Source organism: Diplotaxodon limnothrissa, linkage group LG18 (genome assembly GCF_057381915.1).
Source record: "Diplotaxodon limnothrissa isolate DT_005_m linkage group LG18, D_limnothrissa_male_GT1.1, whole genome shotgun sequence".
NCBI lineage: Eukaryota > Metazoa > Chordata > Actinopteri > Cichliformes > Cichlidae > Diplotaxodon > Diplotaxodon limnothrissa.
The window spans coordinates 13,420,164-13,431,167 of NC_140613.1; the positions used below are offsets into that span (position 1 = coordinate 13,420,164).

The 11,004-nt window shown below is 38.9% G+C and overlaps 1 protein-coding gene across 1 annotated transcript; it reads right to left on the minus strand.

Moving 5' to 3' along the window:
* Positions 1 to 1,532: 1,532 nt before the first annotated feature.
* stam (signal transducing adaptor molecule (SH3 domain and ITAM motif) 1) lies at positions 1,533 to 11,004 on the minus strand. The gene is made up of 14 exons (XM_085377812.1): positions 10,751 to 11,004; positions 7,907 to 7,991; positions 7,667 to 7,742; positions 7,376 to 7,471; positions 7,104 to 7,250; positions 6,338 to 6,428; positions 5,880 to 6,075; positions 5,457 to 5,551; positions 4,638 to 4,726; positions 4,376 to 4,463; positions 4,167 to 4,221; positions 3,889 to 4,042; positions 3,528 to 3,649; positions 1,533 to 3,044 (listed from the first exon to the last, which is right to left on the minus strand). The coding sequence occupies exons 1-14, from the start codon at positions 10,788 to 10,790 to the stop codon at positions 2,813 to 2,815; spliced, it is 1,566 nt and encodes a 521-aa protein (XP_085233938.1). The 5' UTR covers positions 10,791 to 11,004; the 3' UTR covers positions 1,533 to 2,812.

The following is an 11,004-nucleotide window of genomic DNA, read 5'->3' on the forward strand; positions in this document are numbered from 1 at the left end:
GGTAGAATCTGTATTAGTGTTAACGGACAGGTTTGAAAAGCATGGAGGGGTTCAGTCAGCTTTTACATTATCATTTGAGCCTACAGTACATCAAGCATGTATCAAACACAGAGAGAAATGTCCATGTTCTTGTGTAAGCAATTAAATATACAACTAAGTTAGACAGAATATTACATATCCTGATCTATTCTCTGAATACATACATCCTTCACTGCTTCTCCATTTAAAATATCTTAACAATAATCAAAACATGAATTAAAACGTACTACAAAAAGAAAAAAAATAAGCATTTATTTTTCCAACACTAACTAAAGAAATGCTTTAAAGACACTGGGGAGACACTGGGGCTCTCCCACTTAGTAGCCAAGTCTGTGGTGCGGGTTTGCTAACACAGCCCCTGATGGGTACAAAGCAAAGCCATCAAAAAAGATGCGTAACCGCCCGATTTAAAAGGAAAACTCTGCAGTATGAATTAAGCAGTCAGTCTTGTTTCTTTGAGAGGAAAAAAAACAATGCAAAAAGAATAGAAATAAAGAAATATACCATTTTGTTTTCAGACACTTTTTCCCTGCAACCACTTTGTGCTCTTTGGCTCGACACCTTTCAACACATCTGGAAAATCCCGACTGCAGAGTTCGCCTTTAAGGCTGAGAGAAACAGCCGGAGCTGTGCTAGCATACAGCTCCACCCATGAGGTCATCATGTGGCTTCACTACTAGTTCAGTACAGTATATACAAGAGTTATGTGCATGCTTCAGTTCCTCTACTTTCTTTTCTCTCCAAAAACAAAGTGGCTTCAGTTTTCAGTACTTCTAAAATTTGACAACATATACAGAATGTAAGAGTATCCTGATGTTTTCAGCAGACCAAAAGTCCTTTAATTTAAAAAAAAGAAGAAGAAGAAGAAAAAAAGTTGACACCCCTTTCTGAGACATGATTAGAACTATAGTTTGTTTAAGTGGGTGAGAAAGCTGTGGGACACTGTCATTTTATTTCTATGTCAGTGTGTGAATGAAGGAAAATGATCACACACTACTACAGGATACGTGAACCAAGTAGTGCAGCTGTGTCTGTATGTGCATTCGCTGCTGTATGCCAGCCTGTAGTGTGCATCGTGTGTGTGCAGTCTCAGTGTGTGTACTGAGGGTGGTGTGAAGCTGTGTGTTTGTGTGTGTGTGCATATATTTCACACTTGATCAAATAGTAATTGCATTTTTTTTAAATAGCTAGCTAGAAGTGGGAAACTGACATTTCTTCTTATTATTTTTAAGTTGTTGTGTAAGAACTATTAAATTTAATAATACAGGAAAAAAAACAAAACTAATGGCATATTCTGAAGTCAAGCTTCAGCATTAAATATTGGAAGAGAGAATCTAATATTTAAAGAGTATTTGTTTTGCTGAAAAACAACCCTTTTATGCATGCAAATTTAACTCCATATGTACTAAAAAACAACTTCTTAGCACCAAAGTTTTAGTTTTTCTTCTAGGAACTAATTGGAAAAAAATGTTTTGTAACTCAGTGTTGCCATAATTGTTCAATAGTCTGAAATAAATACAAAGCAATTAATGCCATAATGGTTTTGCATGTGACAAGAAAAAATTTGAATGCATGTATTGCTATCAAATCTAGATTTGAAGTGATCGGGCTTGAGAGATGGAAACTGAAAGCCGCTCCATACTTTTATATCTGTGACTCAGTGTAGTGTGAGCTCTTTAAATAAATCCCCATGATCACTTCTTTACTGGTAAGAGAAGCAGAACTGTGTATTTAAAGCTGGAGTGTGGGACCTTTGCATAAAAATGAATGTCTGCTATAGTCAAGGCTATTAGCACCTGATAAAACTCTCTAAACTTTGCAGTTTATTGAAGTTTGAAATGTGAGATGTGTGGCGAAATAGCCAGAGCTAAACTTTGGGAGCTATGCAGTTGGAGTTGGGCTAGACGTATGGCAGATAGAAACTGAATCCTTAGTAGATTTACGCTTCTAATTTCTTTGAATACTCTGGATGAAAAAAAGAAAAGAGTTCACCAGTCAGATGAGAGACTAAGATCTAAAAAAGAAAGATGCGATCTTTCTGGCTATCTGAATAGTTGTTTAAAAAGAAAAGAAAGTTTATCCAACTATTTCTTTTCCTAAAATACATTGTTCCCTTATTTTACTAGCACCTGGTAGGATGTAGTGTCTACTACCACCAGAAGATGATGGGACTGCACCTAGAAACTGTTTGCAAGCCAAAAATCACATAACCAACAAAATCAAACAAAAACAGAAGAATAAAGACTCGCATCTAGTTGGCATCAGGCTTGTAGAGCGTTTCGGATTGTGAGATTTGATGCTTGTATAAACAAGAGAAACACGGAAAGCCAACAACAATGAACACTCTCCAACTCCTTCAAAAAATAAATGGAAGTCCAGTGTAAACTCCGCCATATAAAAGTAGTATGTCAAACGTCTGCTAGACATATGCGCAGTCATTTGACAGCAGCATGAATCTTCAAATAACAGGTTAATGCTTTCCAGTGAAAATCAAATAATATTTTTGTTTAATTACTCTGACTGCCAGAGGAAGGAAATTAAAGTTCTGCACTGCAGCTTTGACTGTATATCGGCTGAATACAACAGAAAACATGCCAATGTTAGTTTACTCTGTTTAAATTGTGTTTTAATTGATCTGGTGTCAACTTATGCAATAAAAACACATTTTCAACTATAACTATTTGATCAGGTCTGTTTTTTTGTGAGTGTGTGGTTGTGTCTGTATGTAAGAGTGCATATGTGCCTGTGAGGATATCAGTGAGCTCCGGTGGCCCTATAACAATGCTTTCTCTGAGAAGGGGGCCTGTGGGACATCTGTGGAGGGTGCTATGCTCACGCCAGAGGCAGCGCTGTAGTTTGCGGTCTGCGTCATGCCTGCGGGAGTTGTGCATGGTGCTGGGCCAGGGTTGCTGGCTGGATTCTGGTAGGACTGAACATCTGCTGGTGCCATGCCGCCTGGAGCTGCAGTGTACACAGGCGGCTGGCCCATGTACATATGAACGTCACTGTGAAAAGAATGATGGGGAAAAAGTGAATATTATACTACATCAAGTTATTTTAACACTAGTAAACCTCTGTCTGTTTAAGAGTAGAACTGTTGTGGTGTGTAAGGAATTGCTCAATGGTGAGAAATTACTGCTTTCAATTTCAAGTACAGCAAATACTTTGATTTAAAATGTGGAAACCAAGATTCAATTTCAATGAGGAAAAACCAGAAGTTGTTCAGGTATTTAAGAAGGCTTCATCTATAACGCTGGAACAAGTGAAAGCCTGGTTCTGCAGCTGAGTAACAGCCTCTGATACCAGCGGAAAATTTACCATATGTAAAAATAACTTAAAGAATAAGTGAAACGTGAATTTAATTAAGCATTTAAATGTATTTGCCATTTTTCATCTCACATAAAAGAGAGGAGAACAACAGCGGAAACTGATAATCTTAGTATTTGTACTGTGTGCTGTAGCAGGACCGTGGGTAACCTCAAACTCACCTGGGAACTGGTTGACCAGGAAGGGGAGTTCCAGGAGGAAGTTGCTCCATAGGAACGGTATAGCCTTGCACCCCAGCACTGCTCATGGCATATGAACCTGATGCAGGCTGACCAGGGTAGACCTGTGGTGACAAATATAAACATAAAGTAAATATTAATATTCAATCAGCTTTAAAGTCCTTGAAAAAATGACAACACCTAATGTTGTCTGTGTAGATTCTCAATCATTCAGGTTCATGGTAATCTATCTTTTCTTTCCAAGCGTCTTAGACTTCCCAGTGTTGGTACTTCCCTTTCAGAATGTAGCTGCTTCTCAAATTTAAAAAAAAAAAAAAAAAAAAGAAGTTTGTATTGACTTCACCTGTTGTGCGGCGCTGGCAGGCTGCTGCATGTAATACTGTTGGCTCTGCAGCTTGGCATACATGGCATAGACGGGATCTTCATTCATCAGCTTGGCATATAAAGACAGCGCTTCCATCACCTTCACGTTCAGCTCTGACAGTTCCGAGTGCTTCCTGGTGATACAAACAATCAGCAATCCATATCTTGTCAAACACCTTCTGCATGTTATTCGCTTCTGCTGAGCTTACAATGTTCTGAATTTCTATGAATAAAGCACGCCACATCAACACAATGTACCTGTCAATATCCTCCAACTTCTGATCAATGAGGGGCCCCATTTGATTGCAGGCACCTGATGAAAAAATTTTTAAATCTCTTTCTTTGGCTGACAGAAATCCACCTTTTCCAAAATGCAGCATGTGTACAATGTTATTAAATAGTTTTCTTTCACTTCCATATACTCATATTTTGCATAAGAAATTAATAAATAAGTGAATGAAAATGACCTTCAAGCTGTAATAATTCAACACTGTCAGACTGGTTGTCTGTTGGATCCGCACTTTGAATCATTTGCAGTAACTGGTCCATTTTGTCCTGAGAAGATGTGATAAGTATCGGATAGATGTGAGATCATTTCACAACTTAATCCAGAAGTAATAAAGTTTTTTATCTTATACTGGAAGAGATTTTTTTATTTACTGTAGAAACTTGTGACCTTAATAAATCTGAATGATCTGAGTAAGAAAGCGCACACAGCAGAGCACTCACCTCGTCTATGTACACTGGCTCCTGTTCGGGCTCTATGGTCTCTACCTGAATGTCCTCACTGAACTGTACTGTCTTTTTCTCCGTCTTCACTGTGGGTTTTCAAGTAGCCGTAGATGCAGCAGGAGAAAAACAACACAACAGTGGCAGTGGTCAGCAACGCAAACGTAAGAGATAAGAACAAACTAACTTGATCGCCTGTAATGCTCTGATAGAAGCATGCAGCACAGGAACAGATATCAGATAAAAATAGAAGTTACGAGCTGATAAAAGTTTTTCTTTAACTCGAATTACAAGAAACGGTGGCACACAGCATGAAGGCAGTAGAAGTGCAACAGCATGATGTACATACCCAGTATGCAAACCCACAGAATCAACAATATGACAAAGCCATACAATTAGCAAGCAATAACAACAAAGGTTATCTTAACCAACAAAAAGTGGATGTGATGAAAAAGCCAGAAAACTCCCAAGAATAAATTTTTAAGACTACACATTTCTGTGGAAACAATGAATTAGATAGAACAGAGCATCAAGATACCAACATATGAATATGAATGTTGCATTTCAGAGGGCTCTGTAATTATACCAGAAAAAGATTTGGTACATAAGAAAAGATTATCAGCAGGAGAAAGTGCTGATCACACACTGCTTGAACTCCTTCCCAGAAATTTAGGCAGTGTTATTTTTTCAGTACCTATTTTGTGTCTCTTACTGCACTCTGCTCTCTGGATATCACACTCCCAGATCTATAAAGCAATGCTGCTAATGGACTAAATGGGCTCCCAAAGAAACAGCAATGATTCAAGTGTGTGTACTCACTCATCTCAGGCTCTGCAGTGAGATCAGCAGTGACAAAGTTGGAGGGAAACAGCCCCACCCCCTGATATGTTTCCCCTTTCCACCAGTTTGGGTCACTGGGAGAAAGAAAACAAAAAGCCCATTCAATTATGAGAAAAATGTTGCCTTTAGTAATTGAATTTAATCCTTAATAATTTCATTGGCATTTTACAAAGTCATTTCCAGACCTCTTTAAAGCATGAATACATAGATGTGATGTTTAAAACGTATTTTTCTTTTGAGTTCATGGATTCTGTGCTTTTCTAAAGAGCATTTCAAAAAGGCTTCAAAGAGAACAGCCATCCAAATTAGAACGCAACATAGGCCCGGGAAATCTGCTCACTATTATATACTGAAAGTCCTGGTTTGTTGTGTGCTCTTGATTATATTTGTGTAAATGTTCACCTATCGTCCAGGATAGTGATGATTTCTCCCGACTTAAAGGTGAGCTCATTGTCCTCTGCAGCCTCAAAATCGTAGATGGCACGGACTTTTCTGCCGTCAGACTTGTGTGAGGAGAGCAGGGTGGAGGTGTTTGGGTAAAGACTCGACATTGAGGTCTGCGGTTGCTGACGCTGCTCCTTCAGAGACAACTCGATAGCTGCACACAAGAGAGATAATAAGATAATCACAAGAGTGTGATTGTGTGTTTGCCCTTGAAAACCTTGTGGAACATCTGCAATTCATTAATCCACAATAACAGGGGGAGTTTTTCAAAGCCAATAAACAACAGTTAAAATGTGTTTAATGAACATGCTTCTAATGCACTTCTATGTGTGTCTGAATACTAAAAAGAGTCTTTATACAAGAGTCCTTTACAAAAACTGTGCACTGCTCTGATTATCTGATAGAGTCCTCTTTACCTTTGGCCAAATCCTCCTCTTCTTTTTTGTTTGTTGATGTGGAGGGATCCTTTGCCACTAAAGCTGGGCTTGCTTTTGCTTGCTCAGCAGCCTGTGAAGACAATAATCATGTGCTTCACATAAATAATGACTTACACTCATGACTCAAAAGAATAAAAGAACGGGGATGGATTTTGAGCAAACCAAGAGAGATACTAGCATTACAAATAGAATGAGCCAGAACTTAAAATTCTGATCTTAACCACTAGCGCTGCAACGATTCGTCGGCATAATTGATGACAGACTATAAAAACACGTCGACGTGGAATTTTAAAGGATTTCCCAGAAAACAAAGTTGAATGCAGACTGTCAAAGCAGAGCTTTTCCTTCCACAGCAGCACGACTGCAGTGCACCAGAATGTAAAACGTCAGCAATCTGGAGCTGTGACGTCAACTCTGAGTGGGTCAGTTTTAGAGAGTTAAGTTAGTGTGTCGCTTTGATACCTTGTTTATATTAATGTTTTTACAGGAATGTTTATGTTAGCTTACCTGTCGTAAGGTAAAGATGATGCTTGTTGAGCGAACATCATTTCAGTTTTGTTAGCTAATGAGTGAAATGCGATAGTAAAGCATTAAACAGGAGTCGCTACACTGTTTCCTAGTTTTTGTTTTTCTCACATTAATATTAGCGTTTATTCTGAACAGTAAACATTTTCCAACTTACGTCAGGTATGTATCCACTGCAATTGTGGGGGTGGGGTATAAACCACCATACTCATATACCAACCTGGGAGCCCACAGCAGGGAACGTGACACCCTGTTCCCGTAAATTCTTGATCATTGCTGAGATCAGGCTGAGCTGCGGATCATTGCGGAAGTCTTCCGCCCACTCCACCATCAGGGCCTTCAGCTTCTCGCAGACTTTGGGGTGGCCCTGGAGAACACGCATTAAAGCATTTTATGCCAACACGGATCAAAAGTGAACCTTTTTGAAGAAATCCCACATAGTTAATGTGGCTTATTTGGACAACACACAAGAAAGTGAAATTTACCACACACCTTGTTTAAGACATTACTGACTTCACTGGCAAACTCTCTGGAGCACACCTCCAAGTGGAAAATTTTCCCACAGTTTGAGACACAGGCACCGAGAAGCTGCGAAGACAAAGTGTACATCCTCTTCATGAACCTCATGAAGTAAGTAAACACCTGAAATACTTTTGACATACGTAATTTATCACTTATAAAAGAGTAAATGTGGTTACTTTATTAGCTTATAGCTTAGTGTCATTTAAGAAATAAGTTATCAAACATAAACAAAACATGGCTGTTTGTTAAGAGTCTGCTTACAGTCAGTGCCTGCATGGCTACGTGAGGGTCCTTGTGGTTCACTCTTCTCATTATAGAGCGGAGGCATTCTTTGGGCCTGGAACAGAACAGCACAACTCAAAGGTTTGAGAAGGTTAAGCTATATTAAGCTCTTCTTTTAAACTTCTTTAGACTTCCTTGAATATATATTCTAATGATCCAAAACTCAAAAATATAAAAGAAATGTGTTGGTATGCCTCAGAATGAGGAAAGTTAACTGACCCAGTGCGTGACTGCCCTATCTTGTCACATATGTCCAGAATGAGGCCCCAGTCCTCAGCAGTGTTCATCTCACTGGTTGCTTTCTCTGCAGGAAAGAAGAACACCAACCGGCGTGAGAAGAAGTCTTTACAGCAAAAGCATATTTTTTCTGCATGACTGTATTTAGAGATGGGAAAGAAGAGACATGGGAATTCTGTAGAGGAGTAATAAAGCTACTGTAATCCTACAAAAAAAAAAAAAAAGAATCACTGTTGTAAACGGTCCGTGAGAATCCTCTTTTCATGATCATGTTTGGTATTGAGAAATCAAAACAACAAGATTACTATGTTCCTCTACACATAAGCATAAACATGATGAGATACAAAGGGCTGACAATATATGAGAAGTGCCCCATCAACACTACCGCACTACAGTGAACACAATCTAACAGCTCATGATCTGCGAAGACTTCACCTGAAGTTTATCTAAGGATCAGTGCATTTCAATCAGCAGTGGGTTCTATTTGCCACTTAAGAATTGTGTTTTTGGGGTTTTCCTTCCAAATGAAATGGTTAGTCTTGCATCTACTCTGTGTGTTTGACTCCTCTGGTCTTGGAAGCAGCTTCATGTTTTACCAAGTACCACTTGTGCAATTTTGAGCAGATAAGGTGTTTAACAAGAACATTTTAGATTTAGATTAAACAGATGTTAAAATGCTTTGTCTGACAACATTTTAACATCTTCTTGAATGTTGTGCCAATAATATTTAGCCAATAATAAACATCAGTCAGTGGCATCACATAGCAATCAACAGCGCTGATTTTTCAGGGTTGCAGTTGGGCTGGAGTCTATCCCAGCTGTCATAGAGCAAGAGTCTAAGTTAGCCCTGGACAGGGTCCCAGTCTATTACAGAGCTAAGTGTATTCCAAGTATAAACATAGGAATGGAAATAAGATGTGTAAATAGCTGACATTGCTTTCTAACATGAGTCATCAGTTGCTGTTACTGGGAAGTAGAAGAAATAATTGGGAAGTAATAAGTACATTAAAAAGTGTTTTGTTTTTTTTTTGCTTCTTTTGCTCTTGACAAAAGAAGCATTAGAAAAATATACCCTAAATATACCCTAAACAAGATTGGAAGTATTAGAGATGGACAGAAAGCCAAAATTCATTATCCTTGTTATGTGGCACCCAGTTTTATCTACCTGCCACACCTGACTGTGTTCAAACCATAAAGAACCTCTTTGAATGTTTGGAAGATCTGGAATCACAGATGTAAAAAACAAAAACAAACCCTTAAACTAAAGAAAGAAACTAAGAAAAACTGAAGTTATTTTATTCAGACCCCCAAGCTACACAACCATCCTCAGTGAGGCAGATAGTCCTTTAACCAGACAATCTTTGTGTTTTTATGAGACATTCCGTGAATTTTAGCAATCAAAGGAATGTTGTGAAGGAGAGCTTTTACCAAGTGAAAACCACTGCTAGAGCCAGTTCTGTTATCCAAGCCTTTACCAAATCTCACCTGGTCTAATGCAATTCTCTGTATATAGGATTGCCCAATTCCACGCTTTCCAGTTGGTTCAAAACGCAGCTGATTGACTCTTGTACAAAGAAAAGATAGCTCATCGCTCCTGTTTTAGTTGAACTGCATTGGCTGTCTGTGAAGTTTCCAATAAATGAGTTTCACAACAGATATTTTTTTTGTCTGTAGGTCACCAACTCATTATCCCAACAACTTCTCTCAGTGCCCCTTACTTGACTGAAAGCTAAAGGCAACCAGGCAAATGTGGTTACTGCCACTGGCTCTGGAATAATCTGCTTCCCCAAATAAGAATCTGATCAACAGCTGATGATTTAAATCAGCTCTAAAGATTTATTTACACTTGCTTTAATTAAGTCTGAGGTCCCTCATGGTTTGATCACACTCACTGCAAATGTCTTTTTTCCACCCGTTTTAGTTGACTAGTAATGTTTTTTATTCTTATTTCTGACGTTTTTTTCCACTTATTATTTTTCATTATGTTGACTGACTATGTGAGCCTGTAAAGCACTTTGGCTGCTGTCATGTCATACAAAACAGTATAGTGAAGTAACAGATGCTCACAACAGTAGTAAAAGCCAGGAACAGAAGAGCACGATCAGTTAAAGGCTGGTTTGTTTTATCAAAACAGCATTTACTGCTGGGTTTGGGCTTGAGGCTGTGTATGGGGCTGTGCAAGTGAACGGTGTTGTGTATTTTTCATCTATATGAAAACTACACGCTCTACATGAAAATTAGGTGGCTAACCACTCGACAAAGATCAAAGAGACGACAGGAAATACAGCGATACTCTGTGGTTTCCCATAGCTCCGCATCCTCTTTCACTTCCACTCACTGTGAGAGGTCAAGCACATAATTGTGGTTAGTTAACAGAAGATGGGATACATAAAGGTAGCCAGTGATATGGCTTGCTAACTCAATTCAGTGATCCGATGACAAGCCTGTGTCTCCGCCTTCATTAAGAGTTGGCCTGACTTAAATAATACACGTAATACATCTCGAGAATAACATCACCAGTTTAGGATGCTTTCGCCAAACGGTCACTTGCTGTTTGCTAGCTAAATATACACATAGGATAGGGGAGCAAGCTAGCCATCTATGCTCCTCAAAAACAAGCAAAACAGACATCAAAATTAATATCATGGGCTTCAGGTTGTCAGTTTACACAACCTACAGTATGTACCAAACGTTACCCATATACCAATAATATATATCCAGTGGCTAAGTGAAATGTTGCCCACAGCTGGAGAACACAAACAAAGCTGTTTGGTCACAGCTACTTAGCTAGCCTGCTAATAACAGCCTCCAGTTGTGATTACTCACCAACATCTTGGTCAAAGGGGTTAGTCGTGAAGAGAGGCATCGCTTGGTGTATAGACGACAACAGATTTCGCCTTTCCCAGATATTTTCTTTCCCTCTTTTTTCTTATTTCATACAATACAAATGCATAGTAACGACAACCTAATGGGTATCAAAGGCAGCTAACTGATTCTTTTCACACAGTCACTCCTTCGCCAGACGGCAACAAGCAGGGCATTCTGGGTAATCGAAGGAGCCCTCACTGTATTTAATAAAC